The following is a 17,973-nucleotide window of genomic DNA, read 5'->3' as shown; positions in this document are numbered from 1 at the left end:
ACTGGGTTGTTGTAGGGTTTTTTTTTTTGGGCTATATTGCCATGGTCTAGAGGCATTCTCTCCTGACATTTTGCCTGCATCTATGGCAAGCATCCTCAGAGGTACAGAGGTCTGTTGGAACTAGGAAAAAGGGTTTATATATCTGTGGAATGACCAGGGTGAGACAAAGGACTCTTGTCTGCTGGAGCTAGCTGTGAGTGTTTCAATAGATCACCTTGATTAGCATATAATGGCCAGATAATGCCTGGAGCCAACTTTTGTTGAGAGGTGATTAGATGTCCTTGTTTGTTTCCTCTCTGTTGTTGTGCTGTTCCAATTTTAGAGATTTTTAATACTGGTAGCCAGATTTTGTTCATTTTCATGGTTTGTAGCCCGAAAAAAAACCCCTACAACAACCCATTAGAGTAATTTTTTTCTTAGTATCACAATCTAAATCTTGTTGGTTAATCCCAATTGTTGACAATGAGTCAGCACATTGATAAATCTCTTTAATCTAGCAAATCCACTATAATTGGGACTTTAAGATTCAGTCCAGTGTCTTGAAATATACAGGGTTTTCCTCTTCAGTCAAATATATTTAGCACTGGCTGGTGTGTATTTACTTCTATTCCTTGTACCATGGCTCCCCCTGGTGCCACACAGAGTGCTAGTGATGGAGAAGATTTAAAAACTTTCAATTATGTAGTTTTCACTGGATTGTTATAGGTTTTTTCGGTCTATATGGCCATGTTCTAGAGGCATTCTCTCCTGACATTTCACCTGCATCTATGGCAAGCATCCTCAGAGGTAGAGGTCTGTTGGAACTAGGAAAAAGGGTTTATATATCTGTGGAATGACCAGGGTGGGACAAATGACTCTTGTCTGCTGGAGCTAGGTGTGAATGTTTCAACTGACCACCTTGATTAGCATATAATGGCCTGACAGTGCCTAGAGCAAACTTTTGTTGAGAAGTGATTCGATGTCCCAGATTGTTTCCTCTCTGTTGTTTTGCTGTTGTAATTTTAGAGTTTTTTTAATACTGGTATTTATTTTATTATTTTATTTACAGCATTTATATTCCGCCCTTCTCACCCCGCAGGGGACTCAGGGCGGATTACAGTGTACACATATATGGCAAACATTCAATGCCAATTATAACATACAACATATACAGACACACACAGAGGCTATTTAACTTTTTCTGGCCGCTGGAGAGCTATCGCTTTCATCGTCCATCTGCGACACTGATGAAGTACTTCCGCATTCCCCGCATGCTTTTTTGCTGGAGTGCTTTCCTGGAGTCTTTTTTATGGCCTCATAAATTAGTTAATTTAGCCTCCCCACACTTTAAAGTGGTACCTAATTTTCCTACTTGACAGATGCAACTGTCTTTCGGGTTGCAAAGGTCGACAACAGGCTACACAATTGGTTGGAAACCCACTCCAACCCGGGCTGGCTTCGAACTCATGACTTTTTGGTCAGAGTGATCTTAATGCAGCTGACACTCAGCCAGCTGCGCCACAATCCCGGTGCCAGATTTTGTTCATTTTCATGGTTTCCTCCTTTCTGTTGAATATGTCCACATGCTTGTGGATTTCAATGGCTTCTCTGTGTCGTCTGACATGGTGGTTATTCGAGTGGTCCAGCATTTCTGTGTTCTTCAGTGTTGCTACCTTCCTTGTTTGTGGCTTGTTGGCATTTTTGTGAGAGTTGGTGGAGATTGAGGTTTCTAAACAGAAATGCCAGTGGCTACCTCAGTTGGTTGGAAGTTGGACTAGATATGTCTTTGAGTCCCTTCCAACTCGGTTTCCACAGCTATTCCCCTTTTGCTATTGTTATGTACGTTCCAGTTGGCACTGATCTATGGCAATCCTCTCCTAGGGTTTTCTTGGCAGGATTTACTCCAAGGAGTTTTAGCATGACATCTTACTCTTGAGTGAGACCTGCTCTAAGCCAGCAAGTGGGTTGACTAAGCAAATATTTCCCAGAGTACCAATCCAACACAACACCACACTAGCTGTCCTTTCCATACTTCTAGGGAAAAGTTTTGGAGGAAAATATTCTTAAAAGGTGCTTTGTTTGGGGAAAGGCAGCTGCCTCCTCAACATGATCAAGATCCCTGTCTTCCTTGTCAACCTTCAGGCACCACACCATCACTCTGGGCATTGCTGTGGACATCCTCGGTTGCACAGGAGCAGTGGACGAGCGGGCAGCCACTTTGAGCAAGATTATCCAGTTGGCGGTTGAACTGTGGAGGTCAGCTGGAGACCTCTTTGCCTTCTCGGCTGTGATGAAAGCCTTGCAGCTACCACAGGTGAAGAATGGGTGTGGGGAAGGAAAGAAAGAAAGAGGGGCATAGTCTCAAGGCACTTGTTTGATTTTTCTGGACATCAGATGGGTGGTATGCAAAAAAAAAAAAAGCATAGGTATAATTTTCTTCCTCAGAAATAAGGTTTTAATGAAATGTATGGATATGCCACCTCCATTCAAAGCTGCATCTTTCATATTGGAGCTTTCCAGGCTCTAATCTTCCAGGTGTTTTGGACTTCCCAGAATTGGCCAAGGTACCTGAAGCATTTGGGAGTTGAAATCCAAAATACCTGGAGGATTAGAGTTTGGGAAACTGTTTTAGATAGGACATATTTGATTTCTGGTCACATTTAACTTCAACTGTTGGCACTTTGAGACAGGGTTCTTGCAATTTGTAGTGAAAACATGATCAAGGGTCTGGAGAACAAGCCCTATGAGGAGCTGCTTAAGGAGCTGGGCATGTTTAGCCTGAAGAAGAGAAGGCTGAGAGGAGATATGATTTTATTGTTCATTCGTTCAGTCGTCTCCGACTCTTCGTGACCTCATGGACCAGCCCACGCCAGAGCTCTCTGTCGGCTGTCACCACCCCCAGCTCCTTCAAGGTCAGTCCAGTCACTTCAAGGATGCCATCCATCCATCTTAGCCATGTATAAATATGTGAGAGGAAGCCACAGGGAGGAGGGAGCAAGCTTGTTTTCTGCTTCCCTGAAGATCAGGACACGGAACAATGGCTTCAGACTACAAGAAAGGAGATTCCATCTGAATATGAGAAAGAACTTCCTGACTGTGAGAGCCGTTCAGCAGTGGAACTCTCTGCCCCAGAGTGTGGTGGAGGCTCCTTCTTTGGAAGCTTTTAAACAGAGGCTGGATGGCCATCTGTCAGGGGTGATTTGAATGCAATATTCCTGCTTCTTGGCAGGGGGTTGGACTGGGTAGTCCATGAGGTCTCTTCCAACTCTTTGATTCTATGATTCTATGCCCACGTCTTCCATGTAGAATTTTATCTTGTAAGGGGAAAAATGAAGACAAAAGGGAAAAAAGGGAAAATAAGGGAGAGTTGAAATGAGTTGAAATGTCACTCTAAGGCAGGTTTCCCCAAACTAAGGCCCGCCCTACCCATCTCCCACCCTAAATTTCAGATTTAGAGTCTCCCTAAGTCTGAAACGTCTTGAAGACATATGACAACAACTGGGTTAAGTTTGTTCTTCCTTTAAATATTGTATTTTCCTTTCATTTTTTGCATTATAAATAATAGGCCTGGGCAATGCATGGTTCTAAATGGTTCTAAAGTACTTACAAAACTAAAATTCTGGTGGTGAAAAATTCAAAATTCTAACAAAACTCTCAAAATTTCATTATAAATGGCAGTTCCTAATTGTTTGTCATAAAAATCGACAATAATGAAATAATATTTAAATTTTGAAAGTTTTGTTAAGAGTTCTGAAACTGCAAGTCGCTTCTGGTGTGAGAGAATTGGCCGTCTGCAAGGATGTTGCCCAGGGGACGCCTGGATGATTTGATGTTTTTATCATCCTTGTGGGAGGCTTCTCTCATGTCCCCGCATGAGGAGCTGGAGCTGATAGAGGGAGCTCATCTACCTCTCCCCGGATTCGAACCTGCGACCTGTCGGTCTTCAGTCCTGCCGGCACAGGGCTTTAACCCACTGCGCCACCGGGGGCTCCAGCCTAATAAATAAGATATATGCAGTGTGCATAGTAATTTATTCATGTTTATTTCAAACTATAGTCCATTCCCCCAACAGTTTGAGAGACCATGAACCGGCCCCTAGGCTTAAAAAGTTTGAGGAACCCTGCTCTAAGGTCAACAGAACAATGCAGTCTAGTAGTGGCGATAAAAATTATGTAAAACTGTCAAGTCGAATTGCTTGAAAGCATCATGTATTCCTACTGAGCAGCCTATTCCTTGCAGGTGGAATTTCATGCGGGATTTTCTTGTAAGCCTTGCTAATACATAAGACTACTTGGGTGTCATTGCCACAGTGTATAAGGCCTTGTTCTCTCCCAAGGCTAGCTGTTCACAGTCTCAAATTCCCATATCCTGTACCCTATAATAATAATAAATTTATTTATACCCCGCCACCATCTCCCCAATGGGGAATCGGAGCAGCTTACATGGGGTCAAGCCCGGACAACATATTACAACAAAATAAAACCAGAGCATAAACAATAAACAACATCATCAAAATTACATAAAAGGGAAAAAAGGAAAAAAAAAACCACAGTCATAAAGTATCATTCCAATAAGCACAATCACAATAACAATGGTTGGACCACATGTACAAGATAAAACGATTAAAAGACTCTAATGAGATAAAAGTGGGAGCAAGTTATTTGCAGGGAACTCATAAAAACACACATAGTTGTGAAGCTAAACTTCCCAATTGGAGGGTGTGTATTCCAGTGGGAAGAGCGTTGAGGGGTGCAATGGTGTCATATTATGCACCTACACGCCAAAGGCGCAATGGAAGAACCAGGTTTTAAGGTTCTTTTTGAACGTTTCTAGTGAAGGGTCTTTCCTGATCTCTCCAGGTAATGAGTTCCAAAGTCGGGGAGCCACAGAGGAGAAAGCTCTCTCCCTTGTGCCCACAAGATAAGCTTGTGAGATTGGTAGGGGTGAAAGGAGGGCCTCCCCTGAAGAGGGCCCGGGTTGGTACGTGGAGAAAGATACGGTCATGAAGGTAGGCAGGTCCCAAACCGATTTTTTTTGTCGTATCAGGAGAGACCTGAGAAACTGCAAGTTTCTCCTGTTGTGAGAGAATTGGCCGTCTGCAAGGACGTTGCCCAGGGGACGCCCGAATGATTTGATGTTTTATCATCCTTGTGGGAAGCTTCTCTCATGGCCCTGCATGAGGAGCTGGAGCTGATAAAGGGAGCTCATCCGCCTCTCCCCGGATTTGAACCTGCGACCTGTCGGTCTTCAGTCCTGCCGGCACAGGGGTTTAACCCACTGCACCACCGGGGGCTCCTTTGTATGTGATAACCTGTACCTTGAATTGGGACCAGAAAATAAATGGCAGCCAGTGGAGCTCCTTAAACATGGGAGTCGACTGCTCCCTATAGCTAGCCTCAGTTATTAATCTGGCTGCCGAACGTTGGACAAGTTATAATTTCCGGGCCGTATTCAAGGGTAGCCCCATATAGAGTGCATTGCAGTAGTTCAGTCTAGAGGTAACTAAGGCGTGGACCACCGTGGTCAAGTCAGACTTCAAGAGGTATGGTCGCAGCTAGTCTTATGCCAAGCTTTTCCAGAGTGGAAATTTGAAAAAAAAATTGATTACCTAGCTGAATTAGGCGAACTATGACTAGTTCTGCTTTATAATTATTTCTAAACAAGTAATAATATGAAGTTCAAGCAGCAGTGTGCTCAAAAGAAATTGCTTTCCTTAAGTAGATACTTATTGTTGGAGCAGGGAGGTTATGGCCTTCCAGCTGTTTTTGGTTTCTTGCCCAAATTATTACAGATTATTCAAAGGTTCCCTGTCCCTGTTTGTTTCCATTAAGCTTCAGAATTTCACTAAATTATTTTCTCAATTGGGGTGACATGGACCCGGGATAGTAAATTGAGTTATTTTTCTCTTCCACCTGGTATAGATCACACGATTGGAACAAACATGGAAGCACCTACGCCAAAGCTACACCCAGAGTGCCATCATCTTTGAGAAAGAGCTGAAGCCTCTCATGGGGCGCCTCAACCGGGCTGAAGGTGAGGTGTAATAGACTTTGCTTTCATTTTGACTCCAACAAGCAAGGAAGAAACAAGGGCTAGTTTGGTGTAATGGTTTGAGCATTAGACTATTTTCACAGGCCACTGTGATGTGCACAAGCGACGGACCTAGACCAAATTTGGCACACATAATCCCCATGACCCACTTTACGTGCTGGTGCGGTTTGGGGGAGGTGGACCACTGATTATAGGAATTGTAGCACTTTAAAATTCTTGGGCAACCACAGAACACTGCGGCCCCCACCAATGACAGATCAAGACCAAACTTGGCACACAGAGCCCCCATGACCCACTCTACATCCTGGTGAGGTTTGGAAGAGGACGGATCATGGATGATGGGACTTGAAGTACCTCTACTCACTTCCCAAGACTGCTGCGACCCTCATCCAATGACTGATCAAGATCAAACTTGGCACACAGAGCCCCCATGACCCACTCCACATCCCAGTGCACCTCTAGACTGGACTGCTGCAATGCACTCTACGTGGGGCTGCCCTTGAAAACGGCCCAGAAATTTCAGATGATCCAACAGGCAGCAGCCAGGTTGTTAACTGGGGCGCCTTACAGGGAGCAGTCATCCCTCCTGTTCAAGGAGCTCCACTGGCTGCCATTCATCTACTGGACCCAATTCAAGGTGCAGGTTCTTACCTACAAAGCCCTGAATGGTTTGGGACCCGCCTACCTGCGTGACTGCATCTCTGTATACGAACCCACATGATCTCTTCATCTGGAGAGGTCCTGCTCTCGATCCCACCAGCATCGCAGGCGCGATTGGTGGGGACAAGAGAGAGGGCCTTTTCGGTGGTGGCCCCTCGACTCTGGAACTCACTCCCTAAAGACATCCGACAGGCTCCAACTCAGGAGGAGCTTGAAGACGTGGTTGTTCCTGTGTGCCTTCCCGGAATAATGATCCCATAGCACTTTGTCCCTCCAAAGCACTTTATACTTTTAGGTCTGCTCGTATGTCTTCCACAAACGCCACTATCACCTTTTCGTCCATGCCTCAGCACTATTCCAATTTTAATTTTTTACATTTGGCCTTCCCACAGTTTTAACTGTATGTTGTCTTATTGATAATGTTATATGTTTATTGTTTATGTTCTATTTTAATTGCTTGTATTGTTGTGATTATTGCCTGTATTGTTGTGTTTGGGCTCGGCCTCATGTAAGCTGCACCGAGTCCTTTGGGGAGATGGTAGCGGGGTACAAATAAAGTGTTATTATCATTATTATTATTATTATTATTATTATTATTATTATTGTGGGGCTTTGTTAGATCTATTTGTATGAATAGCTGCACTTGATTTGTTTTGTTGTGTGCTGCCTTGGTTTCTGTATTAGCAAAAAGCAGGCTATAAATTAAATAAATACTGTAATGCTTGAAGATTTTGCATGTAAGGACACCATGGCAGGCTGGTTCAAATGAAAGTGGTACACATGGTTCGGGTTTTGTGTGCACCACCAAGATTTCCTACAAATTAAATCCTGTAAGGGAAAAAGGTGTACACAACCAGCTTACCTCCACTGTGTAGTTGATCCTTCTTTCTCTAGCCCACAGGGAATTCAGTTGCCTCCCCAAAGGAGGCTGCAGTGGCTGGATGTCTTCTAGTTCAGCGTTTCTCAACCTGGGGGTCGGGACCCGGGGGGGGGGGGGGGTCACAAGGAGGTGTCAGAGGGTTCACCAAAAACCACTAGAAAACACAGTATTTTCTGTTGGTCATGGGGGTTCTATGGGGAATATTTGGTCCGATTCTGTCATTAGTGGAGTTCAGAATGCTCTTTAATTGTAGGTGAACTATAAATCCCAGCAACTACAACTCCCAAATGTCAAGGTCTATTTCCCAAAAACTCCACCAGTGTTCACATTTGGGCATATTGAGGATTTGTGCTAAGTTTAGTTGAGATCTATCATTGTTTGAGACCACAGTGCTCTCTGAATGTAGGTGAATTACAACTTCTAAACTCAAGGTCAATGCCAGCCTGACCCTTCCAGTATTTTCTGTTGGTCATGGGAGTTCTGTGGGCCAAGTTTGGTTTGATTCCATCGTTGGTGGAGTTCAAAATGCTCTTTGATAGTAGGTAAACTATAAATCCCATCAACGATAACTCCCAAATGACAAAATCAATCCCCGCCAACCCCACCAGTATTCAGATTTGGCCGTATTGGGTATTTGTGCCAAATTTGGTCCAGTGAATGAAAATACATCCTACATATCAGATATTTACATTACGATTCATAACAGTAGCAAAATTACAGTTATTAGGTAGCAACGAAAATAATTTTATGGTTGGGGGTCAGCACGACATGGAAAAACTGTATTAGGGGGGTCAAGGCATTAGGAAGGTTGAGAAACAGTGTTCTAGACAGACATGTGAATCTATGTTCTTCCTGTGCCCTTGCAGTTAAGGCTTTCTGTTGTGCCATGAAGCTCAAGACCTGAAAGTTGGGCTTCAGTTCACTGACTCATTTATGCAAAGGATCTATGACAATTCCTTTTCTCTTCCCCACAGGGAATTCAGTCTCCTCCCCAAAAGAGACTGCAGTTCCCCACATCCTGCCCCTCCTCAGCCTTATGGAAGGAGAAGAATTGTGGGGGGACAGTGGAGAAACGTGTGATGTCCTTCTAAAAATGTTAGAAGCTGGCCGCTTCATTGCCACCAACGCCAATGCCTTTAGAGTCAGTGCTGAGGCTAAACTCCAAGGTAGGACAACTCTTGGGTTGTTGTAGGTTTTTCAGGCTATATGGCCATGTTCTAGAAGCAGTCTCTCCTGATGTTTTGCCTGCATCTATGGCAAGCATCCTCAGAGGTTGTGAAGACAACTCTTGTCGGGAATAATCTGCTTTGCTCAACTGAGCATATCTTACCAGGCAACTTCTGGAGTTGAGACTGACTGTTCCTTCCTTTGATGTATCTCTGAAGTTGTTCCTGCCAAAATACACGGGGCTGTCTCCTTTTACTTGCATAGCAAAGTAGGCCTAACTGAGAGAGTTTCAGAGCTGCGCATGAATTCATACTTGTGCTTTTTATATCCAAATGCCACCCAACAACATCTGCTCTAATTCTCTGCAATTGTCCTCAGAAGCACTTTACTACCCATTGGGTTGGTCTCCCTACGCCCAGTGTTTATTTTAAAATTTTAAATTTATTACATCTGGCCCAGCCATAACATTTTAAATTCTCTGTGTATTGTTTATATGTAAGGTATATTAATTGTACTGTTTATTTGCTTGCTGTTTTGTTTTTACTGATGTGTTGTTGGGCTTGGCTTCATGTAAACCACCCCGAGTCCCCCTGGGGAGATGGTGGCGGGGTATAAATAATTATTATTATTAACACTTTGTCTGCACCACCCATGGCGGAAGGTTGCTGCTTGAGGAATTAGTATTGCTTTTGCTCGCCATCTTCATCTTGGTCAGATGGGTTCAAGCTGGCCTTTGGTGGCATTATCCTCCATGGCGGTGATACCATTAACATCTCCTTCAATTGCAGATGCAGAACCCATTTCCCCTGCATTGGCTTTAATACAGTAGAGAAGGCACATGAAATTTGTGTTGTCCTAAAGTCAACTGAGAGTAAACTTCTTGAATGCATGAAACTTACATAACTCTGAATGTATTTGTTTCTTATAGATTCGGTGGGTCTGCTTTAGTTTGGATTAATGATCATGTTTAGGCAAAGTGAGAGAAATGTGTAGCCATCCAGATGTTGCTGATGTGTCCCAAGTTGACACTTGCTTAGTATTCCTGGTTTTCAACCTAATAGATGTGTATAGCCAGCCCTCTATCTCCACAAATTCTGCATCCACAGCTGCAACCATCTGTGACTTGCCATTTTATGTAAGGGGTGCCATTTGAGTACACCGTTGTATACAATAGGACTTGAACATCCACAGATTGTGGTATACCAACCCCCAGCAGATACCAAGGGTCCACTGTATGTAAATGAGTCGCAGCCAGTTGAAGGAGAAAAGAACTGTATTAGATTGGAGCATATTATCACTCATTTGTGCATTTGTGTCAAGTCTAAAACAGAATCACAAAGTTGGAAGAGATGTCATGGGCCATCTAGTACAACCCCTTGCCACCCAGGAAAAGCACAATGAAAGCATCCCCAATAGATGGCCATTCAGCCTCTGTTTAAAAGCCTCCAAGGAAAGAGCTTCCACCAGGCTCTGAGGCAGGGAGTTCCACTGTTGAACAGCTCTTATGGTCAGGAATCATAGAATCAAAGAGACCTCATGGGCCATCCAGTCCAACCCCTGCCAAGAAGCAGGAATATTGCATTCAAATCACCCCTGACAGATGGCCATCCAGCCTCTGTTTAAAAGCTTCCAAAGAAGGAGTCTCCACCACACTCCAGGGCAGAGAGTTCCACTGCTGAACGGCTCTCACAGTCAGGAAGTTCTTCCTAATGTTCAGATGGAATCTCCTCTCTTGGAGTTTGAAGCAATTGTTCCGCGTCCTAGTCTCCAGGGCAGCAGAAAACAAGCTTGCTCCCTCCTCCCTGTGGCTTCCTCTCACATATTTATACATGGCTATCATATCTCCTCTCAGCCTTCTCTTCTTCAGGCTAAACATGCCCAGCTCCTTAAGCCGCTCCTCATAGGGCTTGTTCTCCAGACCCTTGATCATTTTAGTCGCCTTCCTCTGGACACATTCCAGCTTGTCAATATCTCTCTTCAATTGTGGTGCCCAGAATTGGACACAATATTCCAGGTGTGGTCTAACCCAAGCAGAATAGAGGGGTAGCATTACTTTCCCATATCTAGACACTATGCTCCTATTGATGCAGGCCAAAATCCCATTGGCTTTTTTTGCCGCCACAAAAACTGTGAGAGCCGTTCAGCAGTGGAACCCTCTGCCCGGAGTGTGGTGGAGGCTCCTTCTTTGGAAGCTTTTAAACAGAGGCTGGATGGCCATCTGTCAGGGGTGTTTTGAATGCAATATTCCTGCTGCTTGGCAGGGGGTTGGACTAGATGGCCCATGAGGTCTCTTCCAACTCTTTGATTCTATGATTCTCTGGAGCTGTAGTGTGCTGTACTTTCCACTAACTGGATGGTATTTCATAGTTGCAGTGACAGGAGCTATGATGATTTTGGGGACAGTCCTTGTCTGTGTGACACTCTTTAGGTTTTACGGATCCTTCATTTTATTGTCTTTCCTCCATTCAGGTTTCCAAGCTACTCCAGAGCTCCTGGAAGCATTTCAGACAGAATTCTCCCTTCGTTTATTCTGGGGCAGCAAAGGAGCCGAGGCAGGCCGGGCTGAGAGACACAGGAAATTTGAACAGATCCTGACTGTCCTTTCTCAGAGACTAGACTAAAAAGCTCATGGAAGACTACTTTAATTCCTCTAGGAATGGAAAAAAGAAACAAAGGGAATAGCTCCCCACTGCTGGAAGGAAATGCACACTGAGCTGAAACCTGGGAGTGTGCCAGGCACTGAATGGTGTAGAGGGTGTTGTTTGCAAGGAGCTGAACACTCACCAGAAATACAGACACTTTCTACAGGAGAAAAAAAATGGCCTTCTTTCCATAGCACCAGGACAGAAATGATGGTGCATTCCTCTTAAACGTGGTGCCTTCTTTTTTGCTAATACTGTCGGGTTCTGCAAAGGACCAGGAAAGGAATAGCCAGCCCTTGATCGGTATGTGGTGTGGAGAGTACCACTGTCTCTACCTGCTGTAGATCAGAAGCTTGGTGGGCTAAGACTACTAGCAATGGCCTTCTTTCCATAGCACCAGGACAGAACGTGGTCCTCTTAAACGTGGTGCCTTGTTTTTTGCTAATACTGTCGGGTTCTGCAAAGGACTCAGAAAGGAATAGCCAGCCCTTGATCGGTATGTGGTGTGGAGAGTACCACTGTCTCTACCTGCTGTAGATCAGAAGCTTGGTGGGCTAAGACTACTAGCAGAGGCCCAAATCTGCCTTGGTAGCAATTGTGTGCATGGATTGTAAGAGTGGAAACAATGACTACTTTGGAAAAGACAGTTTGGTTTAGTCAGTCAGTCAGTCCAGAAAAGCTAGTCACACAAACAAAGGTTCTCAGCTGCTGACAGAGTGGCGGATGAAGAGAACTGAGGCAGTGGCCCCGCCCACCTGCTACTTATACTCACAAGGGGAGAGTGGGCGGGGCTAACCACCAGAAAAGTTTTCAAATCTATCTAGAAGGTTCCGAAGCTGTCTGCTCAGGTGCAGAAACTACCATATGTGCGATTCACAGTTGACCACGATGGGAAAACAATGACTACTTTGGAAAAGAATGGGATACGTTGCATCCAGTGGCGGCCCTAGGTAATTTTCAATGGTAAGCAAACAGTATTTTGGTGCCCCCCCCCCCCAAACCAATCACTGATATATATATTTTCTGTTCGTTGTGGGAGTTCTGTGTGCCATATTTGATTCGTTTCCATCATTGGTGGAGTTCAGAATGCTCTTTGATTGTAGGTGAACTATACATCCCAGTAACTACAACTCACATATGTCAAGGTCTATTTTCCCCAAAGAGCGCCTCAAGAGCGCCCCTGAGCAAAATCAACTATACTGCAAAAGCTTACTTTGCATAATGGGTTGAGCCGCCCCTGGTTGCATCTCTATTAACAGTCTGTGGTTGCAGTTCCACATGTCGACAGTAGTGTTGTTTTCTTTTAAAAAGCAAGTTGCTTTGTGACACTTAAGCACCTTAAGGAGTATACGTAGAAAACGGAATGCACTTTAAAGTGGGGCAGAGTTTGGGCTTTCGTGATCTCCTTTTGTTTCCCAATCGAAAACCTAGAATCCCGCAGCTGGACTTAGATATTAAGTCCAGATATCCCAAGAAGCGAGAAGTAGTACTGAAGAACAATATCTCTTGGAGCATTTGCCCAGTCTAGGTTTAGGTACCAAAAATGGGGTGCGACCATAAATCTCTTATCTCCTCCCTTTTCTACATTTCAGGAACTGAATTTAGGAGACAGACAGGCTTTTTGTTATTGCATAAATGAACCAATTGGCAGTCGGAAGCTGCTTCTAGCCTACATGCTTTTTCTTAACATAGGAAGCTGCCTGTAACTTCTCAATGGTAAAGGAACTTCAAATTACATGGTTTGCTGATGCATTCTCAAGACAATATAAGTCAGGGGTCCTCAAACTAAGGCCTGGGGGCCGGATGTAGCCCTCCAAGGTCAATCCCAATCCCATTGGCTTATTTTTGCCGCCACATCATATTGTTAGCTCATATTTAACTTCTTGTCCATGACGATTCCAAGATCCTTTTCACACGCACTGCTCTCAAGCCAGGCATTGTCCCCCATTCTGTATCTTTGCATTTTGTTTTTCCTGCCTAAGTGGAGTATCTTGCATTTGTCACTGTTGAACTTCATTGTATTAGTTTTGGCCCATCTCTCTAATTTGTCAAGATTGTTTTGAATCCTGCTCCTGTCCTCTGGAGTATTGGCTATCCCTCCCAATTTGGTGTCGTCTGCAAACTTGATGATCATGCCTTCTAACCCTTCATCTAAGTCATTAATAAAGATGTTGAATAGGACCGGGCCCAGGACAGGACCCTGCACCATTAAACAGAAAATAACACTTTCGAACCAGGAACAGAAAAAAAAAATCACATTTTGTTACATAGTGTAATCTACCCCCAATTGGCTGAGTAGAGTGGGATCTGGTGAAATGAACAAAAAAAAAAAAACAGAGGCAGGCAATAGTCCTCCAGCAATTGAATGACAACATACACACTACAATCTAGCATTTTTATAAACATCTTGAAAAACCCACACTTCGGAGGCCAGAGAAACAAAAAAAAAAGTCAACCGTACAGGCACCCACAAGTTACGTCTGTCTACTATTTACATAAAGTGTAAAAAGGCACCTGGAAATACATTCTACATCTCCAGAGCAGGGCTCGGACCCCTTCTACTCTGTCCACCAATGCACAATGGAGTTAGGGCCAGGGAGAGGGTTGGCTTTTACTGATTATGTGAACAAAAAGCTAAACTGAGTGGTAAAATAAAGTTGGTCACTGTACAAAAAAAGCGAATTCATTAGCATCCTCTTCTTTAAAAACACACAAATATGTAAGTGGGGGTGGGAATGGAGGATGGGGCAGGAGAAAGCCAGGACACACTGACCTCCCTGATAGTAAAGGCTTTGAGGGAAGAGCGGGGGAAACAAACTTTTTGTTCGGAGCAGGCACTTTGTAATGGTTGAATGGGCCAGGCCAATCAGATCCAGGGAAAATTAAAGTGCATTTCATGGGAAAATGACCTGGATGTCCTCTGATGCCAGTATGGCATCTGGCCTGTCTTCTACATGAAGATCCTGTCAGTGGTACTTGCACCATAGGATCTATGGCAGGTGATGTGCCCTGCTATGCAAATATTCTCACTCCCTCACCACCTCCATCCCTAACCACACACAATAGGAGAACCCAAAGGCAGACATAGCAGCAACTGTGAGGGTGAAAGTTAAAGACTTTCAACCCAGCTTTCTCCAGACTCATGCTTGGCACCCTAATGCATCAGGAACAAACACACATATGCCCCCTTTCTCAGCGCATGGACACAGTCCCATCCATGTAGAATCGAGCAGTAACAGATCTAGAGGATACAGCTCTGCTCTGACCAGCTTGGCATATGGAAGGGAGGGGAAGTGAGTGTTACTACCACACGGGGGGAAAAAGAGGGATTGATGGATCCATGTTCATGTGCCATAGGGCTGGGAGGAGAGGTGGCTCTCCTTTATGTAAAACTGTAACTTTGCCACAGGAGAGAAGGGTGGCACTCTAGTGTATGTTTCACAAGGAGTATAGTGTAGCTTTGCTTGCCCTGGGGGAGGGGGGAATAATGAGTGGTTGGGTGCCTGGACAAGAAGGTCACTCCCCCTCTTGTGCTCTTAGCCAAGACCATGCTTTGGGTAGGCTACAACCTACTTTTCTTCTATTCAACAAGACAGCTATTCTTGTCTCCCACAGCTCTGCAGTGATGCTTTAAGCACGAGGTTCCTTCCTTTCATGGCGCTCATACACAGTGGGCAATGCAGTTTTGACAACACCACGCCTCTGTCTCTCCTCGTGCCCTGATGTTGTCTCCAAGCTGCAACTCTTGGGATGCCAAAGCCAACTTTCTCCCCACTCAGTTTACATTCACCCGCAGGTAGGAGGTAGGGACGTAACCTTCGCCCCCTTTGCTTCGCCGAACACGTGTCCATCCATCACCTTTGTCTTCCTCCATCAAGCTGAGCTCTTCGCCCTCCATCATGGAGATTGTACCCTCACTGGAACCTGGAAGGGAAAGCAACACTGATAAAAAGATGTGTTCAGTGAAACCACGGTCAACCAGAAGGCAGATCCATATAAATATGCAGATACTCCGTAGCACAGCAGCAGGGAGACCCTTACCATTTTCAAGCCTGGAAGAGCCAGGAGCAACCTAGGCAGACAGAACTACACGGTGAGGCAACATAACTTCTTTTTTTTTAATGCGCGCCATTCAGTTGGTTGAAGACGTAGCGGAGCGCTAGTGGTCTCGTTCAAGAGGTAGGTAAAGGTAAAGGTAGTCCCCTGAATTAAGTCCAGTCATGTCTGACTCTGGGGTGTGGTGCTCATCTCCATTTCTAAGCCGAAGAGCCAGCGTTGTCCGTAGACACCTCCAAGGTCATGTGGCCGGCATGACTGCATGGAGCGCCCTTACCTTCCCGCCGGAGCGGTACCTATTGATCTATTCACATTTGCATGTTTTTGAACTGCTAGGTTGGCAGAAGCTAGGGCTGACAGCGGAAGCTCACGCCGCTCCCCGGAATCGAACCTGCGACCTTTTGATCAACAAGCTCAGCAGCTCAGTGCTTTAACCCACTGTGCCACCGGGGGCTCAAGAGGTAGGAGTATAATAATAATAATAAATAATAACACCTTATTTGTACCCCGCTACCATCTCCCCAAGGGACTCGATGCGGCTTACATGAGGCCGAGCCCAAATACAACAATACAAGCAAAACAACAACAGTACAAGCAATTAAAATAAAACCTAGATAATAAAATATACAACATTATCAATAAGACAACACACAATTAAAAACAGTGGGAAGGCCAAATGTAAAGTTAAAATGGAAATAATGCTGGGACATGGATGGAAGGTGATAGTGGCTTTTGTGGAAAGGCATATGAGCAGACCTAAAAAAAATATAAAGTGCTTTGGAGGACAAAGTGCTATGGGATCATTATTCCGGGAAGGCACACTGAAACAACCACGTCTTCAAGCTCCTCCTGAAGACTACCAAGGTTGGTGCCTGTCTGATGTCTTTAGGGAGTGAATTCCAGAGTCGAGGGGCCACCACCGAAAAGGCCCTCTCTTGTCCCCACCAACCGCGCCTGCGATACTGGTGGGATCGAGAGCAGGGCCTCCCCGGATGATCGAAGGGATTGCGTGGGTTCATATACAGAGATGCGGTCATGCAGGTAGGTGGGTCTCAAACCATTCAGGGCTTTGTAAGTGAGAACCTGCACCTTGAATTGGGTCCGGTAAATGAATAGCAGCCAGTGGAGCTCCTTGAACAGGAGGGTTGACCGCTCCCTGTAAGGCGCCCCAGTTAGCAACCTGGCCGCTGCCCGTTGGATCATCTGAAATTTCCGGGCCGTTTTCAAGGGCAGCCCCACGTAGAGTGCATTGCAGTAATCCAGTCTAGAGGTGACTAAGGCGTGGACCACCTTAGCCAGATCCGCCAGGTTTGGGCCTCTGTCCTCATCCAGACAGCTACAGCGGTCAGGCACTCGTCTAGCACTCGAGGGGCTTCCTTGGAGTTAGGTGGAAAAGAGTAGTAGAGTTGTGTGTCATCTGCATAGAGATGGCACCCAACTCCAAAACTCCGCATGACCTCTCCCAGCGGTTTCATGTAGATGTTATAAAGTTTTGTCCTGACACAATTGAGTCGCCATCATGCATTGGAACCATGAGGAGCGTGCTTTTGCCGTTGAGGCCTACTTTTTGAGCGGATTTGGAGTGGACGGCCCACTCTCCAGATTTGGCCCCTTGTGATTTTTTTCTATGGGTTTTTTTTAATCCCGTGTTTATGTGAATTGTCCAAGGATCCTACCAGATTTGAAGACCAACATCCAGGAAGAAATTGCCAACATAACGCCTGCTATGCTGGCAAGAGTCATGACAAACGCCAGAAATCGGTTTACTCAGTGTATGGAGAATGGGGGACGTTACCTACCTAATTTGATCTTCAAAACTATGTAAAACAAAACTTTAGGTATGCGCCTACATTATAAAAAAAATAATCTGATTCAGACAATGGGTTTTATTAAGTTTTGAAAAAAGGAAGTTATGCTGCTGCACCTTGTATAGTATAGTATAGTATAGTATAGTATAGTATAAGTAAAGGTAAAGGTTGTCCCCTGACATTAAGTCCAGTTATGTCTGACTCTGGGGTGTGGTGCTCATCTCCATTTCTAAGACAAAGAGCCAGGGTTCTCCATAGACACCTCCAAGGTCATGTGGCTGGCATGACTGCATGGAGTGCTGTTACCTTCCCGCCGGAGCGGTACCTATTGATCTACGCACATTTGCATGTTTTCGAACTGCTAGGTTGGCAGAAGCTAGGGCTGACAGTGAAGCTCACGCCGCTCCCTGGAATCGAACCTGCGACCTTTCGGTCAACAAGCTCAGAAGCTCAGCTCTTTAACCCACTGCACCACCGGGTAGTATAGTAAAATTAATATAATGTATTGTATATAAAATATATATTATATATTGTATATATTATATACAATATATACAATATATTATATATATATTGTATATATATTTATAATATTATAACATAGTACAATATAATAATAATAAGATATTATAATTATATATTTTACATTACATGCAATATTACTAATAATATTACAATATAATGGTATATTACGATATAGCAATATATAATATTGATATTGTATGATGCT

The 17,973-nt window shown here is 44.5% G+C and overlaps 2 protein-coding genes across 6 annotated transcripts in view; one reads left to right on the top strand and one right to left on the bottom strand.

Annotated features, from left to right (window-relative positions):
* LOC132767918 (breast cancer anti-estrogen resistance protein 3-like) overlaps positions 1-12,027 on the top strand; it is a 47,367-nt gene extending 35,340 nt beyond the window's left edge. For all 4 annotated transcript variants that reach the window (XM_067464107.1, XM_067464106.1, XM_067464109.1 and 1 more), the window contains 4 exons: positions 2,122-2,293; positions 5,901-6,012; positions 8,545-8,736; positions 11,207-12,027. In XM_067464107.1, coding sequence (XP_067320208.1) covers positions 2,122-2,293; positions 5,901-6,012; positions 8,545-8,736; positions 11,207-11,358 — 628 coding nt within the window. In that variant the 3' untranslated portion in view covers positions 11,359-12,027. The remainder of the gene's footprint in view (positions 1-2,121; positions 2,294-5,900; positions 6,013-8,544; positions 8,737-11,206) is intronic.
* A 1,733-nt stretch (positions 12,028-13,760) lies between these two features.
* The window catches only part of TRIP10 (thyroid hormone receptor interactor 10), a 145,158-nt gene continuing 140,945 nt past the window's right edge, over positions 13,761-17,973 (bottom strand). For both annotated transcript variants that reach the window (XM_060763339.2, XM_067464110.1), the window contains one exon: positions 13,761-15,303. In XM_060763339.2, the coding sequence (XP_060619322.2) occupies positions 15,155-15,303 (149 nt within the window). In that variant the 3' untranslated portion in view covers positions 13,761-15,154. The remainder of the gene's footprint in view (positions 15,304-17,973) is intronic.

The sequence above is a fragment of the Anolis sagrei genome, chromosome 2 (genome assembly GCF_037176765.1).
Source record: "Anolis sagrei isolate rAnoSag1 chromosome 2, rAnoSag1.mat, whole genome shotgun sequence".
NCBI lineage: Eukaryota > Metazoa > Chordata > Lepidosauria > Squamata > Dactyloidae > Anolis > Anolis sagrei.
Note: the sequence above shows the minus strand (reverse complement) of the source record. Positions and strands in the feature narration are given on the sequence as shown.